Source organism: Plecotus auritus (assembly GCF_963455305.1).
Source record: "Plecotus auritus genome assembly, chromosome: 8".
NCBI classification, from domain to species: domain Eukaryota; kingdom Metazoa; phylum Chordata; class Mammalia; order Chiroptera; family Vespertilionidae; genus Plecotus; species Plecotus auritus.
The window spans coordinates 117,560,486-117,580,353 of NC_137782.1; the positions used below are offsets into that span (position 1 = coordinate 117,560,486).

Here is a 19,868-nt window from a genome sequence, read left to right on the forward strand (position 1 = left end):
GACCTTGGCAGGAACTTAGGCAGGTTTCTCTCCTGGGAGGGTGTCCACTGTGGGAGCACCATGCCCCATCCACGCCTCCCATGATGAGCTCTCTGCCCAGGCCAGCCCGCCAGCCAGCTCTGACATCAGCCTCACCTTCGTGGTGTCCAGCAGGACCTGCTGAGCTGTGGACACTAGCTCCTCCCGGTGGCTCTGACATTCTGGCTGAACTCGGAGCTTCTGAGCCACCAACATGATGTTCCTCCCAGATGTGACGAGAGAGTCGGCAGCAGGGCCCATTTCCTCCCGGAGCCATTCCTCCTCGGAGTCCTCGGCCAGCCTGCACACACGTTCTCACTCAGCATTTACCAACGTGCAATGTGACAGCAAAGAAACATACCCACCAGGAAATTATGATACATAGAAGGTACAGAGCACTGTGAAGCCATTAAAATGGTGATGTAGATCTAACCCTTCACCCTAAGATAAGTCACGATGTAAGGTAGAGCACTGGGAACATAGTTAATATTATCGTAATAATGTACGGTGGCAGATGGTACCAGACTTATTGTGGTGATCACTTCATAAGGTATATAAACATTGGGTCACTATAGTGTACACCTGAAACTAATATAATATTGTATGTCAGCTATAATTTAAAATAGATAAATTTTTAAAATTTAAATATGTATTAATTCAATTGATTGGGGTGACATTGGTCAACATGAACATATAGGTTTCAGGTGTGGGTTTCTATGTTACAAGATCTGTCTATTGCACCGTGTGCCCACCACCCAAAGTCAACTCTTCTCCTGTCACCTTAGGAGCCCCTTCTCCTAATACATTAATTTTTTAAGGTGACATAGGCCTATTTTTATGATGACAGAGCCTCTCCAAGATGTAGTGTTACATAAGTAAAATCAAATTATATACTAGCATATATGGCAAGATCTCACTGTTTTCAGTTACGTGCAGATCTACATAGAGAACCACGTATCCAGAAGAATAAACGTCCAGCTGCAGCTCTATCTTTGGTGTTTTAAAATATGCTCTGTTCCTTTTGTATTGTCTCATCTTCTGTAATGACCATGTATAATTACTACAAAACACAATAAGCCTCTTTTTGTCGGGAAAAAATATGTAGACTCTCATTTCCATCATTTTATCAAGAAGAGAGGTTTTATGTGACAAAAATTTGTTTCCATGAACACAGATGTCCACAGCAACTGTTCTGTTCATGTGATTGCAAACATTCCTCTGCCATAATAATCCCTAACCACATAGAACAAAACAAGAGAAGCGACCCCTCTGTCCTCCGTCCTGATAGCGGTTGTTCCTTACGAACAAGGCTGAGGGCTGTGCCTTTGGGGGTAAAGGCTGGGAGGACTCGAAAGTGCCACCTCAAGGTTACTGAGAAGCTCCTCTCAGCTTGTGGTCCCTTATGAGTGGCAGCCAATTTCAATGCCCTGTCCCCTCCGGTCCCAGCTTCCCTCACGTGAAATGTTCCCTGGCTTCCATGTGCAGTGTCACTTCAACCCACACAGCCCAGCGTGGCAAACTGTTAAAACCCTGGGAGAGAAAAGCAGAGGGAAGAACAGCTGTCTCCTCCCTTTATTTTACTTTGACCCCTTGTGCAGCATTTGCTTACCAGCGCAGCTGACATTCGGGTCACTCGGCCTATAAATATGACAGCGCCACATCCTGACAGCTGCTCATGCACAGAGTGGGCCCTCATCCACGCAGCCTCCCTTCCTGGGTTTTTTCATTTCTCAGCGTTAAAAAGAGGAGGGAGAAACACAGCTATGAAGCATCAGGCTCTACTGTGAAGTGGGGGTGTATTGTCCAGTGTTTAGGCAATTTAAGATTATGTCCTAGTATGACCTTGAGTACAAGATACTTCACACCGAGAGATAACCCTCTGATGAACCGCTGAGCTTCCCCGCTCTCCTCTCTCTTCCCTCACTCCCATCGCCACTTTGAGATTTGGCTGAGCTGGTTTAATGTTTTTAACTTGAAACGACTATTCGAGTTTCCCTTGACCTAGCATCTTCTCTTTCAAGGACACATATAATATTGTCCTTCCCAACATTCTTTTCTTCTTCATCTTCCCTTCTCTTGAGGTCTCTGGTTTCCGCTTGTGGGTTAGAGTTGCCCATCAATATTTCTCTTGAGTTTCTTGAGTTGGGGTGCGAGGAGAGATAGTCACTAAGTCCTTGTTCATCTGCTTTCATGTTCTCCCAGTGGTCCGCTGAATGATAAGCTGTCTGGATGGTGCATTCTTGGTGGTGGGCCTGTCCCCTCACAGTTCACAGATTTGATTCCAGCATCTTCTGGCCTCCAGTTATGGGTCAAACTCTAAGGCCAGTCTATCTGATACCAGGCTAATTAAACTTCCTTCGTAAGTAGTTTGCTTTCTTTTGTCTGGAAGCACTGAGAATTCGGGAATTTACCAACGTATGCTTTATGCATATCTTTCCTCCACAATCTCACCTAGAACCCAGGAAGCAGTTATTATGTATAGATTTTGGGTCATTAACTGGCTCAGAGAAATTTTCTTCTATTATTTGTTTAATTATTGCCTCTCCTCAATGTCTTCATTTTTCTCCTTCTAGAAGTCCCATTATTTGCAACTTGGGTCTGTCTTCCATGTCTACTATTTTTTTTATGTATGATTTGTATGCCTTCCTGCTTTTAATCTATGGTTTGAATAATACTATTGGCTTGACCTTTAAAATCACTCAAATCATAGTATAAGCAGTCTCAAATATCCACTTCAAGGCTCATGGCTTGAAGTGGGAATTTGAGACCAACCTTTCTACCAACAACACTTATAAAAGATAGATAAAATACTAAAAAAATTTTCAGATATTTTAAGGGTCTAGAGAAAAAACAAGGCAGTGGGACTTCATCCTGAGCAACACAGGCCAAGAGGCAGAAAAGCCATGTGAAAAGGGGCAGCTATGCTGTGCCCTCAGAGGTCTCACAGTGCTGAGAAAACAAGAAATAGGGTCTGGGTCTTGTCAATGTGGACAGAACCTGGTGATCACCTCAGGATTTCAGCTGAGACCCCAAAGACTACACCTTAGGAGTGAGAACAACCTGGAAACAGGCATTTCCTTAGAAAGACTGAAACTGGTCTTGAATCATCTCAAGACTTTGATTGGATAAGAATGGCCTCTCCCTAGTTTAACTGCCACCAGAATAAAATTAAATTCTCTATAGGAGACAATTCTATCTAGAAGCACTATAATTTTATATACATACATAATGTACTGTACTCAGTGTTTTAAAGTTACCCCACATGAAAAGGTAAAGGTGGCATCTTGAGTTACTTGGGTAAGAAAGATAGAACTTGGAACAAATAGTGTTGGGGCAACTGAGTAGAGTAGCCATCTGGAAAAATATAAAGTGAGTTCCCTATCTCAGTCCATATACAATTTTGAACTTTGAACGGATTAATGATTCTAAATGTAAAATCAAAACCATACAAGAAAAGATGAGTGAATTCCTCTTTTATATTGGTGTAGAGAAATCTTTGTAACTATAACTCAAAGTCCAAAGACAATAAAAGAATAACTAAATAAATTTAATTCCATAAAAATTTTAAAAGTTTAAATGGCAAAAAAAAACAAAACACATTTAAAAAATCAGAAGACAGATAGTAAACTGGGAGAAGATAATCTGCAATAGATATGACAGACAATGGGCTCAAACCTTAATGCATAATACATTTCCATATTTATAAACCTGATAATATAACTATCCATGTACACTTTGTTTTATCATTTAATATGCCTGTGTGTCGGGTTAATAATATAACCCAATAAATAATGCAAAGGGCTAATAACTTAATACATATTTAATATATATTTTAAGCCAAAAATCTCCCGACTAGGACTCTACCATCCCCAACAACTTGAAAGTATACATGCACAGCATTATTTGCTGTAGTAGCCTATATAATAAAAGCCTAATATGCTGTGTTCGACTATTCGTTGGACCATTTGACCAGTCGCTATGACATGAACTGACCACCAGGGGGCAGACGCTCCGACTGATAGGTTAGCTTGCTGCTGGGGTTCAGCCGATCAGGACGGGGCAAGATGGGCTGGACACACTTTGGAGCCCTCCCGCAGCCCCTCCCCGCCCCAATCATGCACCGCTGGGGTCCCTCGGCCTGGCCTGAGCCCTCTCGCAATCCGGGATCCCTCAGGGGATGTCCTCAGTCCAGGACGAGAGACCCCGCCAGTGCACGAATCCGTGCACTGGGCTTCAAGTTGTTTATAATGTCAAATCCTGGAAACAATCTAGATGCCCATTGGTGGGAGAGTGGTTAAATAAATTGTTGTGGGAGTGGATCCTTTTAAATGAAATTGTTTCAAAATTAAGGATATTTTTGTAAAATTATATGTTCTATTTCCAGGATATGTTGTTAATTTTTTTAAAAAGTGAAAGTGCACAACAATGTCTATAGTCTACTACCCTAGGTAAGAAAGAATACATCAGGAAATATACCTAGAATGTAAGGAAACCCCAGAATGAATTGTGAAAAGTAAGAAGTGACTCTAACTAGTTATGAAAGATGGTAGAATTCTAAGATGGCTCCCAAGGTTCCCATCCCCTGAATGCACGCCCTGTTCAATGGCCTCTCGTGGTCTGTGGGTGAGACCTGTGACTTGGATGGGATGTCACTCTTTGATTATGTTTTGTTATATGAAAAAGGGATTTTTTTTTTCAAATGTAATTAAGGTCCCTAATCAGTTGTCTTGAGTTAATCAAAAGATTATCATAGTGGGCCTGGCCAAATCAGGTGAGCGCCTACCAGAGGGAGTGGATCCTTATTGAAGAGACACTCAATTGTTGGCCTTGAAGGAAGTAAATTGTCACATTGTAGAGGGGTACACATGTCAAGACCTTAGGTCTACAACCCCAAGGAGTTGAATTCTGCCAACAGCCAGTGAGCCTGATGGATTCCTGAGCCTCACGTGAGATTGCAGCCCAGTCAACACTTGGGTCACCAGGTCACCCAGCCTGGTGAGCCAGCGAACCAGCTGCTCCAGACCCAGACTTCTGACCACAGACACTGTGAGATAATAAATGGGTATTGTTTTAGGTTGATAAATTTGTGGTAATTTATGATGCAGCAATACAAAATGAATACAATTACAAATGAATAACATTAAAATACTTTGGGCAAGAAAAGAACTAACCTAGGTAACTTTGGAGAACAGCATTTTTTCCAGGGTAGGGTCAGGCTAAAAAAATAAGAATTGCATGCAAACTGCCCTCTAGTTAGTCCATCTCGGGCTCAGATGGTTACGGGTGAACTCTGTAGCTTCATGTGTATATGAGGGTTGAACAGGTAAGTGGATCTGTTGTGGATCATGAGAGGATTTCCACTGCTGGAGAAAAGTTGCAAATAAGGAGAGGGATGATGCTGGATTGAAATGGAAGGTATCAGGATGATTATATATGAATGAATGTTACCTATGAATATGTGTTCAGACACAGAGAAGTAAGTGTGGAGGAGTGTGCATCCATGCATTGGCATACATCATATAATCTTAACTCTGCCTGCTGAGGCCGGAGGAACACCGACACCTGTGGTCATTCATGAGCACATTTAGAGCCCACATCTTGGTTTCCAAACAGTGTTCCCCAGTAAAGAACCCAGGGCTGGGACTGGAAAAAGACAAGATAAGCCTGGAAAATAAGGAAGTGCTTTAAAAAAAATGGAGATGTCTCTTAAGAACACCAGAGCCCACGGGAGGAGCCCCCAGTGACCAAAGCAGGAATGAACTGAAGGATAAAATAAACGATGACAGTATTGGATTAAAACCCACAAAATCAAATAAATATCCATGAGTCTATAATGTATAATTGAATAAATAAGTGTAATTGAATGGGAGAGAAAGGACAACCTTTCTATACAGAAGAATTTCAATTAATACATGTGAGACATGAAAAAATTATCACTAGGCAAACATCACAATATCAATTTTTGCAGGCAAGACACAACGACTGGTGTGGCTCAGGGGTTGAGGGTTGACCTATGAACCAGGAGGTCAGGGTTCAATTCCCAGTCAGGGACACATGCCCAGGTTGCTGGCTCAATCCCCAGTAAGGGGCATGCAGGAAGCAGCCAATCAAGGATTTTCTCTCATCATTGATGTTTCCATCTCTCTCTCCCTTCCTCTCTGAAATCAATAAAAATATGTATATATTTTAAAAAGATGCAATGATGGACGCTAGAATCAATGCATGAAAGTCTGAAGAGAAACTGCAAGATTCCAGTCACAAAGGGAAAGCAGTGGAGGTGTCTATTAGACAGCTTAACCTAATGATAAAATGTAAAATCACCAGTAACAAGACAGAGTAACATCATGAGAGAATGCATGACAAGAGACACAGCATCACTTCTGTGGTATCCTTGCCACAAAGGCACAATCTCAATCTAATTAACAAAAAGAAATGGCAAACCCAAATTGATAGATATTCTACAAAATGACTGACTGGTACCTATCACAGTGCCAGGGTCATGAAAGACAAAGAAAGAATAAGGAACTGCCACAGACTAGAAAAGCTTAAGGAGAGACAAATGTGATCAATCACAGTGAGAGGTTTTTATCACACTTTTCTCAGAGGAAGGAAGGAAGGAAAGAAGGAAGGAAGGAAGGAAGGGAGGGAGGGAGGGAGGGAGGGAGGGAGGAAGGAAGGAAGGAAGGAAGGAAGGAAGGAAGGAAGGAAGGAAGGAAGGAAGGAAGAGAAACAAAAGAAAAGCAAATGGGGACAGAAGATCTGAACATATAAATGTGACCTAGATGACATATACACCCAGTAATAGAATGCATGTCTAATTGAGAGCACAGGGCACATTTACAAATATAGACTAAATGCTGGGCTACAAAACGTGGCTCAAAAATCATACAGAGGCCTGGCCAGTGGGCTCAGTGGGTTAGCATCAACCCACGAATCAGGAGGTCAGGGTTTGATTCCCTGGTCAGGGCACATGCCTGGGTTGTGGGCTCCATCCCCAGTAGAGGCTTGTAGGAGGCAGCCAATCCATGATTATCTCTCATCATTGATGTTTCTCTCTCTCCCTCTCCCTTCCTCTCTCTGAAATCAATAAAAAAATATATTTTTTAAATTATACAAAGGATTTGCTAAACCACAGTGCAATTATACTAGAAATCAGAACAAAAAGATAACTAGAAACCCCCAACCTCAAGGTCCAGGAGAGACTGATGTTTAGCACCGTCTTTCCCAGAGCTGCTGCCAGGATGCTCATGCTGACTGTGCAGGGCACACTTCAAAGGCCCTGCTCAGTCCCCAGACTCTGGAGCAAATGGTACCTCTGGAAAAGGCAACCCAGGGGCCGGCCCTGTTCACCAATCAGTGTGACTAATTTTACATATCCATATCCCTGCTTGCACATATATGAAGTCCATATACATCTACGTATCCATGGATACATAGGTGTATATAGGGATATAAATACACATAGTTACACAGTGCTTTATATATGTTTTTTTTTAAAGGAAGGAGAGATGGGAAGAAAAAAGGATGGGAATAGGAAGTGGGAAAGAGGGAGAGAAAGAGGAAATGTGTGGAATAAATATACACCCCAGTGTTCGTTGTGGTTATCTCTGGGATGTAGGCTTATGGATAATTCTTTTCTTCCTCGTTTCATTCGCATTTTCTAAATAGCCCCCATAGGATATATTTTGAAACAAAAGGAAGCATGCACTTGTGCTGGCCTCCCCTGTGGGGTCTTCCCGACGCCCTGCCTGCTGCCAGCTCTGCTCTGCTGCCGTGCTGTGTTCTTTCTGGCTCCTGAGAGCTGACCTGGCAGAAGCACTGGAACTCACCAGCCCACGCTTGGCCTGCTCTGAGGCCTCCTCTGCCTCTCCCGCTCGGCTCCAGCAGCAGCCTGACAGCCGAGGGAGCCCAGCCCAAGCCAGAATACGCATTGTTTGCAGTATTGCCCCAATGGATGGGCTGGACCGTTTCCCATGGTCATGAGCACGGATAATTCTCTTTATAAATAATTTACCTGCCCATAACAGACCAAAAGGACATTTAACTACTGAAACAGACCAAAAGGACATTTAACTTCTCTCAAACTTAACGTACTGTTTTTTTTGTGTGATTACAAAATGCATTGCATTAGAAAACTTAGGATGTACAAAAGACTATGAAATTGGTGTACAATCACTATGGTCTCAAACTCCTAAGTAAATTAATATCTTGGCAATTTTTTCATGATTTTTTCATTTTACATAAACCCAGAACAATCTTCAAAATCAGGAAATTAAATGTTGACACGATGCTTTTGGCTGTTGTGATTCATGCTGCTATAAGCATGGGTGTACAAATATCTGTTCGAGTCCCTGCTTTCACTTCTTTTAGGTATAAGCCCAAAAGCGGTGTTGTTGAACCATATGGTGATCCTAGTCTCAATATTTTGACGACTCATACACAGTTTTGAATCCTTTTTATTTCCAAGTCACTTAACTTTTTTTTTTTAATATATATTTTATTGATATTTTACAGAGAGGAAGGGAGAGGGATAGAGAGCTAGAAACATCGATGAGAGAGAAACATCGATCAGCTGCCTCCTGCACACCTCCCACTGGGGATGTGCCCGCAACCAAGGTACATGCCCTTGACCGGAATCGAACCCGGGACCCTTCAGTCCGCAGGCCGACGCTCCATCCACTGAGCCAAACCAGCTTCAACAAAGTCACTTAACTTTTGAGCATGATTATCTTCAACAATATTTTATTTTTATATAATTTCAAACTTTCAAAAAAGTTGCAAAAATAATGTAACAAGCCGAAACCGGTTTGGCTCAGTGGATAGAGCGTCGGCCTGCAAACTGAAGAGTCCCGGGTTCGATTCCGGTCAAGGGCATGTACCTTGGTTGCGGGCACATCCCCAGTGGGAGGTGTGCAGGAGGCAGCTGATCGATGTTTCTCTCTCATCGATGTTTCTAGCTCTCTATCCCTCTCCCTTCCTCTCTGTAAAATATCAATAAAATATATTTAAAAAAAAAATAATGTAACAAACTCTGATATATCCATCAGCCAGATTCACCGATTGTTCTCATTTTGCCATATTTATTATTCTCTCTTTCTCTCTATGCATGTGTATGGATGTGTGTGTGCATGTGTCGGTGTATGTGCATGTGTCAGTGTGTGTGTCCATGTACATATGTGTGTGTGTAGAAAGTTCCAGATATGATGCTTCTTTACCCCCAAATAATTCAACATGGGTTGCCTGTGGAAAGGATGTTCATTTTCATAAACACAGAACAATCATCAAAATCAGGAAATTAAACACTGACACAATGCTATTATCTAATCCAAAGTCAATATTCAAATGTTGTTAATTGTCTACCCTGGCTGGTACACTCAATGGTTAGAGCATCAGTCCCATACTCCAAAGGGTCCCAGGTTCTATTCCCAGTCAAGGGCATGTACCTGGGTTGCAGGTTCAATCCCTGGCCCCAGTCAGGGCCCATGCAGGAGGCAATGAATTGATGTGTCTCTCACATCAATTGTTCCTCTCTCTCTTTCTCCTCCTCCTCCCTTCCACTCTCTATAAAAATCAATGGGAAAAATATCCTTGGGTGAAGATTAACAGGAAAAAAATTTTGTTAATTGTCCCCAATCTGAGAACATGCATTAAATTTGTGTTGTTTTTTATTTGTTAATCCTCACCAAAGGATATTTTTTCCATTGAGTTTTAGAGAGAATGGAAAGGAGGGAGAGAGAGAGGAACATTGATGTGAGAGACACTTTGATTGGGTGCCTCATGCACTCACCCTGATTGGGGCCAGGGATTGAATCTGCAACCTAGGTATGTGCCCTTGACTGGGAATCGAACCCTTGACTCTTCGGAGCGTGGGACCGATGCTCTAACCACTGAGCAACTCCAACCAGGGGAAACTTAATTGTTAAGTCCTGTGGTGGACAGTTCTAAAGATGCCCCACCTCAAAATCCCCGCCTCCTGGGTAGTCAATCAAATCTTAATCTGGTCCTGCTGGGAAGGGACTTTACCAATGGAATTAGGGTGATAATTAGCTGACCTTAAAATTGAGAGATGACCCTGGACTATCCAGGTGGGTCCAGGGTCATCTCTCAATTTTAATCACACGAGTCCTTGAAAGCAGAGGAGGAAGGCAGAAGCAGACATCAGAAAGATAGAGGTTTGAAGCATGAGAGGAGCTTGACTTGATATCGCTGTGGGCGCCAGGGGCCAGGGGGTGGGGGCACGCCTGGAATGCAGGCAGCCTTGATGAGCAAAGACCAGCATCTGGCTCACAGCCTTAAGAAAGGGATTCCTCAAACCCATGACCACAAGGAACTGGATTTGGCCAACTTGAAAGAAGACGCAAATTCTTCCCAGAGCCTCTGTATAAGAGTCAGGCCTGCCAACACCTTGATTCTGGTCTCTGAGACCCAAAACAGAGAAACTAATCAGGCCTGTCGACTTCTAACCTACACACCTGTGGGGGAATGAATTTGTGTTGTTTCAAGTTCCTAGTTCTGTGATAACTTGTTACAGCAGCGATAGGTATTAGGCTTTTCCCAGTTGATATAGTTATATGCTTTCTCCTCTGTTAGCTCCTCTGCTCCTAGGGCAGGGACTGTGAAGGTCTTACTCATTCTGCATTTTAGCACCATGAACTGTGCCTGACATCTTGGCAGGTGGTCAGTGCATGCTGTTGGATGAAAGGGGAATACTTATGGGACTCTTTCTATTGACAGAGATATCTGAAGCAATTGTTCATTGCTGCCATGCTCCAGGCACGGTGACTTTCTCGTGCCCCGATGACAGTCCTGTGAGGGAGGTTTGGTTATCACATCTACCCTGACAGATGAGGCACAGACAGATTTCAGAATTTATCCAGACAATTAGTAAGTGTTCAGGTGGGACTCAAACACAGGAAATCTAGCAGCATCTACAGTACGGTTGGGCAGTAAAAGTGTAACACTTTTGTTACAACATGTAAATTGTAATCAACTTTCATTTATAGAGTTCAGTTTTGTTGCTATAACTAGGTCCTTTTCTATTAAATCTGGGATTGGAATTTAATATGGAAACTAGAGGCCCAGGGCATGAAATTCATGTGGAGGAGGGGGGGACCTCAGCCCAGCCTGCACCCTCTCCAATCTAGGACCCCTCGGGGAATGTCCAACTGCCTCTCGAAATCCAGGACCACTGGCTCCTAACCGCTCACCTGCCTGCCTGCCTGATCTCCCCTAACCCCTCTGCCTGCATGATCGCTCCTAACCACCTCTGCCTGCCTGCCTGCTTGCCCCTAACTGCTCCCCTACTGGCCTGATCACCCCTAACTGCTCCCCTACCGGCCTGATTGCCCCTAACCGACTCAGCCTCGCCCTGCACCCGGGACCCAGGATTCCCTCCTCTGGCTGGTCACAGGCACCCAGGACCTGGGATTCCCTCCCTCTGGCCAGTGGCAAGCACCCAGGACCCGGGCCAGCTTCACCCAGGCCGCAGCCGCAGGCACCCGGGACCATGGAGCAGGGACGGCTTGTCCCTCTCCTGGGCTGCAGCCTGGCTGTCCCCATTCCTCTCTCCCCAGTGTTGAGTGTCTGAGCCATTAAGGCATGACAGGCGTGAGGGCATGATGGCATGAGAGCGTGATGACCATTTGCATATTAGCTCTTTATTATATAGGATAATTTGCATGCAGGTTTACTAAAAGGACCAGGCCCCATGCACTGAATGGTAGACATGAAAATGATGTTTAGACAACTCTGAGAATTCTTCTCTCTATAATAAAAACAATCTGTGAAATAGGAATGAATCTAGAAACCTTATGATGGGACATACAACTGCTTCTTAATGCAAAACCCAGTCAACTAATTCTGAAATGTTTTCATATTGAAATTACACCCCAACTAATAACATATTAAGCAAGTTTACTTTATATTTTTAAATGTGTTTTTATTGATATTTTTGGAGAGAGAGAGAGAGTGGGATAGAGAGATAGAAATATTGATGTGAGAGAAACATGAATCAGCTGCCTCCTGCATGCCTCCCTACTAGGGACTGAGCCCAAATTCGGGGCATGTGTCCCGACCGAGAATCGAACCAGTGACCTCTTGGTTCATGGGGTCGATGCTCAACCACTGAGCCACACCGGCAGGGCTTCTTTATGTATTATCAATTTATTTTTCACACCTGACTTGACTCAGACAAGGCTCTATTACTCTCATTCTGCAGACGTGTCAGTGTAAAGGGCTCACATTCTTTGAAATCATTACCTTTTAGCGATTTGCACGAACTCCTCACTCGCCTGAGCCAATTCCTCTGCGGCCTTCTCCAGAGAGGCGAATGTCTCACTCTCCACGTTGTTCCTCTCCGTGGACATGATCAGATGGCAAAGCTGAACTGTCATCGGCAAGATGAGTCTCCTGATGGCCTCGTTCGGAATCATCGAGCCTATGTCATCGAGGACAAAATACTCCATCTCTCCCTGTCTGTGAACGGAAGTGACAGGGTCACAGCCCGCGCTGACTGGCATGCAAGGGTGTTTCTCTCCGATGTGATGTTCATCTAGTTTTACTTTTCAATGGGAAAGTAATCTATGAAATATTAAAAGGACGAATGGGGTAATTGTCAGGATCTAACCCCTCTGCCTGCTTGATCGCCCCTAACTGTTCCCCTACTGGCCTGATCACCCCTAACTGCTCCCCTGCTGGCCTGATTGTATAGAGTAGGTTGTGGCTTAGCAGCAGGTGAAAAGCGTGATTCAGACAATGAGATCAGCTCAGAGAAATAAAATGGAATGTGGACCTCCACGCTGCATCAGCTTAAGAAATGGTTAATGACGAAACACGACTGAGGTCCTTGTTATTTGCACATGTGGAACAAACATATTTTGCCCAACTTTTACTCTGTGATGCTCCTCAGAACGAGGGTGAAAGCCATGTGGCAGGAGAAGGTCCTCCACGAGCCTGAATGGGCATCTGAAGACAAAATTCTCACAGATCCTAGGAGCACTGTTGCCTGGGGGTTAGCAAACGTCCTTCCCCAGGCAGTTTGCAAAAAAGGGATGACAACTCAAGGGTGTTATACAGATAGGTCAAGCATTGTGTTGGTGGGCAGACAAATTTCCAATGCTGAAATTCTGTGACTTGTTCAGTTTTATTCTCTCTTTGAAAATTCCCCTCAAATGGAGATGAAAAGAGGGACCTCAGACTTGCCCTTCTAGTTAGGATAAATAGATTACCACAGGTCAAAGGTCCTGCATGTCAGATGAATTATACACATTCTATTCCAAAACGCAGATCGCTGTGGAAGCAAGAATGGTGAGCTGGCCTGGAATTCCAGAGGGGAGGCTCTTGGAGACCTTAGTTAGTATCATGACTGTTTATTTTCTCAGGTGCATTTGACAATCTGGGCACAGACTGAGGAATAGGGCCTGGACTAATCAGCAGTCCTGTGCTCGGGGAAACATTTCAAAAACATTTTATAATTAAACAACCCCACCCCTAGAAACACCACATAGTCCAACTGCTAAAAATTGAACATGCAGAAAAATCTTAACGCATCCAGAGAAAAAAAAGGCATGCTATCTTTAAATGAGCAGAACTAAGTTATCTACATACTAGTGGCCTGGTGCATGAAATTCGTGCATGGGGAGAGGGGGGTGTTCCTCAGCCTGGCCTGCACCCTCTCCAATCTGGGACCCCTTGAAGGATGTCCTACTGCCGGTTTATAGGGATTGGGCCTAAACTGGCAGTCGGACATCCCTCTCGCAATCCGGGACTGCTGGCTCCTAACCACTCACCTGCCTGCCTGCCTGATTGCCCCTAACCACTCTGCCTGCCAGCCTGCTCGCCCCCAACTGCCCCCTGATGCCAGCCTGCTTGCCCCCAAATGACCCCTGCCAGCCTGATCACCCCCAACTGTCCCCCATGCCAGTGTGCTCCCCCCCAACTGCCCCCCTGCTGGTCTGCTCTCCCCCATCTTTCCTCCCCACTGACCTGTTCACCCCTAACTGCCCCCTGCTGGCCTGCTCATTCCAAACTGCCCCCCCTACCGCTGTCCTGATCACCTCCAACTGACCCCCACTGACGGCCTGCTCGCTCCCAACTGGCCCCCCTGCTGGTCTGCTTACCCCCAACGGCCCTGCCCCCCACCAGCCTGATCACCCACAACGGCCATCCCATCCTGGCCTGATCACCCACAACTGCTCTCCCCTCTTGGCCTCTAACTGCCTCTACCTCAGCCCTGCCACCATGGCTGTGTCCAGAAGAACATCCGGAAGGTCTCCTGGAAGGTCTCCCAGTCTAATTAGCATATTACCCTTTTATTAGTATCAATAGAGGCCTGGTGCACAGGTGGGGGCTGGCTGGTTTGCCCTGAAGGGTGTCCCGGATCAGGGTGGGGGTCCCGCTGGAGTGCCTGGCCAGTGTGGGTGAGAGGCTGAGGGCTGTTTTTAGGCTGGCCACACTTCCTTCAGGGTGGGGGTCCCCGCTGGGGTGTCTGGCTAGCCTGGGTGAGGGGCTGATGGCTGTTTGCAGGCTGGCCACACCCCCGGCGACCCAAGCTCCCAGCCCCTCCTTTTTCTCTTTTTTTTTTTTTTCAGCACCTCCTTGAGCAGAGGCCAGGGCTGGCTGAAAGCAGGTATCTGGGATTTATTTGTCTTCTATAATTGAAACTTTGTAGCCTTGAGCAGAGGCCAGGGCTGGCCAGGGTGGGCGGGAAGCTTGGCTTCCTCCGTCGCCGGGAGCAACCCAAGCCTCCTGCTTGCTCCAGCTTCGTGGCCGCTGCCATCTTGGTTGGGTTAATTTGCATACTCACTCCTGATTGGCTGGTGGGCATGGCTGATGGGCATAGCAGAGGTATGGTCAATTTGCATGTTTCTCTTTTATTATATAGGATTTCTGTGTCAGTACAACCTTAGGTCAAAACCTCAGGGGAATCAAAGGGCCAGAGGCTTATTCAGTCACACAAAGGTCCCTTTAAACAATGAAGGGGTCCCTCTCAGCTCCTCGCAGTGAACCAGCAAGGCCTTGGGAAGCGGCAGAGCCCCTCTTCACAGGAGCTCGGGATAGTGAAGGCTTATCTCTGAAGGACCACAGCTCTTAGCATCCGGCCCTGCGCTGGTCATGTCTGTGGACCCAGTTGTGAAAGAGGGTCTTCCCGTCATGCAGGGGGCCCCGGACCCTTACCCTGGGCTGTAATCGGGATTTGATTGCTCTGAGACAGTCATGTTCTCTCTTCACATAATCAAAGATACTCAATAGCATCCAACAAGTCTACTGCCCCTTAGTCACTATTATTTTTCCTGCATCTCTAAAAACCAACAGTGTTGCACGAGGAAGTGCCTCCCTATGGCTGCTTCTTGTTTCAGTTCACCACATATAAACATTTTCATAATTGAGCAGCTAAATTATGACCATTTTGTGTGGTGTCAGAAGGGTACTAGACTTATCAGGGTGATCACTGCATACGTTATATACGTGTCTAATCACGGTGCTGTACACCTGATATGAATATAATATTGTATGTCAACTGTAATTGAAAAATTAAAATTTGAAAATTATGAGAGTTTTGTCGGCACTCCACTTAGCGTGAGCGTGGGGCACGCACTGCCAGCTGGCTGGTGAGAGACCCAGCTCAGAATCTGTCCTCAACGTCTGCTTCCCAGGACCTTTCCTGGGATAACTTTCTCAGGCTGCACTCCCTGAAACAGGTGTGTCGTGATACAGGGTCTGGGTGACATGAGTCACTGAGGGAGTGAAGCACGAGAGTGCTGTGGTCTGCACGGTGCGTCCCCCATAATTCATCTGCTGAAATCTAACCCCATGTTATATTTTTTAAATATATTTTTATTGATTTCAGAGAGGAAGGAAGAGGGAAGAGAGAGATAGAAACATCAATGATGAGAACCATTGATCGACTGCCTCCTGCACGCACCCCACTGGGGATCGAGCCCGCAACCAGGCATGTGCCCTTGACCGGAATCGAGCCTGGCACCCTTCAGTCGCAGGCCGACGCTCCATCCACCAAACCAAACCGGCTAGGGCACCCCATGTAATATTAATAAAGGGGGGACATTTGGGAAGTGATTAGGTCATGGGAATTAGAGCCCTAGTGTGTGGGATTCATGTCCTTATTTCAGACCCCAGAGAGCTCTCTTGCCCCTTTCACCCTGTGAGGATACCAGGGCAAAACAGCCGCCTCTGATCCAGGAATCAGGCCTCACCAGATACTGAATCTGCCAGTGCTTGATCTTGGACTTCCAGCCTCCAGAACAGTGAAAAATAAAGTTCTGTTGTTCGTAAGCCACCCAGTCTGTTGTCCCCCGGAAGGAACTAAGTCAATAGGGAATGGGACAGAGACAAGCAGTGTCTAGGTCTGATATATGTGGGGGGGGGGGGGGTGTGGGGTGGGGAGGAGGCTCTAGAGCATAAACCATACTGCAGAGTTGCTCCCTTTAAGGGAGCCAGCATTTGGTACCCCATGTCTTAGTTCAGGCTGCTATAATAAAATACCATCGTCTGGGAACTTAAACAAGAAACACAGTTCTAGAGGCTGGAAGTCTGAGATCAAGGTGCCAGCAGATTCAGTGTCTGGTGAGGACTCTCTTCCTGGTTTGCAGATGGCAGCCTTCTTGTTGTGTCCTCACATGGTAGAGACACATATCGTGTCTCCTCCTGTTTCTAGCAGGCACTAACCCCATCATGAGGGTTCCACCTTCATGACCTAATCTAACCCAAATTGCCTCCCAAAGTCCCCACCTCCAAATACCATCACACTGGGGCTTCAACATACAAATTTGGTGGGGGATGCAAACATTATCCACATCATTCACTTGTTAGCTGAGGGCTGCCTCCCAGTTCCCCTCCCCATGGCCAGGCACAGTGTAGAGGGCACGTCTACACTGTGAATTAGGTGAGGTGGTTCCTGAGCTGAGGGCAATTCTTTAGAGAAGGGATGTACCGTGGATCAGCAGCCGGAGGTGGATGGATTGACCTGGCGAAGGCAGCCCACCTCAGGGAAGGATATACTGAAAGATCAGGTACAATTCATGTGCCCTCCCCTACAGCCAGTGCTGGGATTGGCCCCACAGACCTCATGGTCTAAAGGTGGGGGAGGAGGATTCTATATGGAAAACCAGACCCTGTTGGGGGATTCTATATGGAAAACCAGACCCTGTTTTTCCTTCTTCTTCCTGTGGTCAGAGGAAGGTTACCAAGCAGAAAAACAGCAGGTAGCACTGCCCTAGAATTTTAGATACCAAAGAATGTAATATAGTATATTTGAGATGATACACAAAAACACTGATCAACCTACTATCTAAAGTAATTTTGCTAAATTTATAACTCTCTAATTGTATTACCTAGAACACATTGATTTAAAAAAAAAATTCTTTACTTGAGCAACATCATCAGTGACTTCATGTCTCAGAAGCATCGCAAACAAGGGAACTGCTCTCCAAAAAGTAGGGGGTAATCAGTCTTAAGACGTCACTAGCCAAAGTGAGCACAGACTCGGGGCCACGTCATTAAGACTGTGCCAAACTCCCAAGGCAAAGAGTTGCCCTGGGAAGGTCAGCTTCCAACCCTACAGCTCCAGCCACACCCTCAGCCCAGTGCAATCCCCCTTCTCCTGGACCAGTGGTCGGCAAACTCATTAGTCAACAGAGCCAAATATCAACAGTACAACGATTGAAATTTCTTTTGAGAGCCAAAATTTTTAAACTTAAACTTCTTCTAATGCCACTTCTTCAAAATAGACTCGCCCAGGCTGTGGTATTTTGTGGAAGAGCCACACTCAAGGGGCCAAAGAGCCGCATGTGGCTCGCGAGCCACGGTTTGCCGACCACTGTCCTGGACCATCAATGCCCACACATAAGCCCTCTCTCAGGCCATTGATGAGCTCCTGTGACAGGATGGTTTTCCATCCATTGAAATGTGCTGCTCCCAAAAGGTAGACTCCACTGATAGCAGGACCCAGTGGTGGAGATAGGAGTGATCTTTCTCGCTGTCCTACTGGGGGATTTGTGTTATACATCTGGAAACCCTGGTTTCCAAAGCAAGATGTACCCATAGGAAAAGTCCCACTAAACGTAAGTAGTGGGTGCTGCAGGGTCCATGCAGACTCCACCAGCCAGAGCACCTGGTGCTCTGACTTGGCCGCTGTTGGCTCACAGCTGCCCCCTCGCATTCGATTGCTCTGACCTAGCAGACCTATTTTCCCTGGGGAGTAATACCTTCCCCAGGGTGACCCTAACCAATGACTAAATGATATGGAGTGTAAATGGTCAGGCCTTCTTGCCTCCTACCCTGTGAGTCAGCACAGGTCAGATATGACCTGAGACCACATTCTTGCCTCCCTCCCTCCCCTACAGGCTTTTCCTGAAGGAGTGTCTTCCATCATGTGCCTCCAAACCAGTTTGTCCAGTTAGCGCTGAGCCCCAAGCCTGTGGAGAGCCAGAATCTGTGCTGGGAGCCAGTAATGGGCGCCTGTCTGTGTATATCGCCATCCAAGGGATGGAGACGGGGTGACCAAGTCTTGAAGATGTTGCTTAAACCCTTGAATTCAGGCAAAAAATTGTCTTCCAACAACTCGTCTTTGTTTTTGCTAAAACCACTTTGATTGGGTTAAAGAGGCCCAGCACGTACACCTGGAAACCCCTGGAGGGATGGGGACCTTCCAATCTGTACAGCTACAGGTAGTCCACAGTCCTGCTTACAGAGGTGGAGGGAGGAGCTACAGGAAACTGGCCCACTATCTGAATTATCTGAATTATAAAAAATAAATGAAAAAGAAGTTGTTGTATCTAGTATTATTTTTTGCTTTAGTGGATCTTGTCTTCTCACTTTTAAATGGATAACTCACATGATGTATTTAGTATGAACTCAGTTAATGGAACATTTGAACACAAAAATGTATTATAAAATGAGCCATTCCAGATAACAAAGAGTTTAACACATAAGGAAAGGGGGATGTGATTATCCCTGCTTCTGAATATGCCAAAAACCAGCCAACCCCATCTCACACCAAGAACATGCGTTGACTGACAGTCCTGAGAGTTCAGCGCCCACAGAGAATCAACAAGATAGAGCTCGGCCTTTTTGCTTACCTTGATGGGAAGACACGTTCCACACCGGAAGCGCAGGAACAGATGACAGGATTTACTCTGAATGTCAGAAATCCAGTTTGCTGTTTCCAACCAGCAACAGGAATCTATTTACACCCACATTGCAGGTCCAGAAGTGGCCTCTCCAACACCTGTCAGCCGACGCTGCTGCTGACGTCACAGGTGGCATTGGTAACAAGCAAACTTCATAACTTATGCATGGGCCTACCGAAGGCCTGCCGTCTCTGCACCCCTGGACGTCCTGCTTGCTTACAGGAATAAGAACTAGATCTGAGCATGAGAAAGAAGCTAAGTGTTTTCATCCATCCAGTCATAAAAGCGAGACTCAACTTCAGGTCTTCAAAATGTTCTGTTTTGGGGGATTGAGAGGAAAGTAGGCACTGGGACTAATGAAGACCAGAGGACGATAACGAAGCAGTTTCGTTAACCTGGCTTCTTTCTAGGTCCTTGTATGGGTTTTCACAAGAATTGGGTTTGTGAGTGACTATTCAGGCCGCTATCTCGTGGGAACAATAAAAGGAATGGGGGCTTACACTGGATGGAAAATAGACGCAAAGATGGATGAGATATGGGCTGTGTCCCAGGTTTTTTCCTTACATCATCTCACTTATTCCAGAGAGCAATCAGGTAATTATAGCTTCCTTTGACAATTGAGGAAACCAGAGGTGGGGGTGTATGAATGGTGCCAAACCTCTGAGAATTATTTCCTCTTCTAATTATCATCCATTCCCTGACTTG

General features: G+C 45.6%; 1 protein-coding gene across 1 annotated transcript in view; it reads right to left on the reverse strand.

The window, feature by feature from the left end:
* The window catches only part of LOC308256661 (uncharacterized protein), a gene marked incomplete at both ends in the record, with an annotated part of 30,430 nt that extends 17,981 nt beyond the window's left edge, over positions 1-12,449 (reverse strand). The window contains 2 exons of the mRNA XM_080684946.1: positions 136-319; positions 12,277-12,449. Coding sequence (XP_080541072.1) covers positions 136-319; positions 12,277-12,449 — 357 coding nt within the window. The remainder of the gene's footprint in view (positions 1-135; positions 320-12,276) is intronic.
* Positions 12,450-19,868: the final 7,419 nt, after the last annotated feature.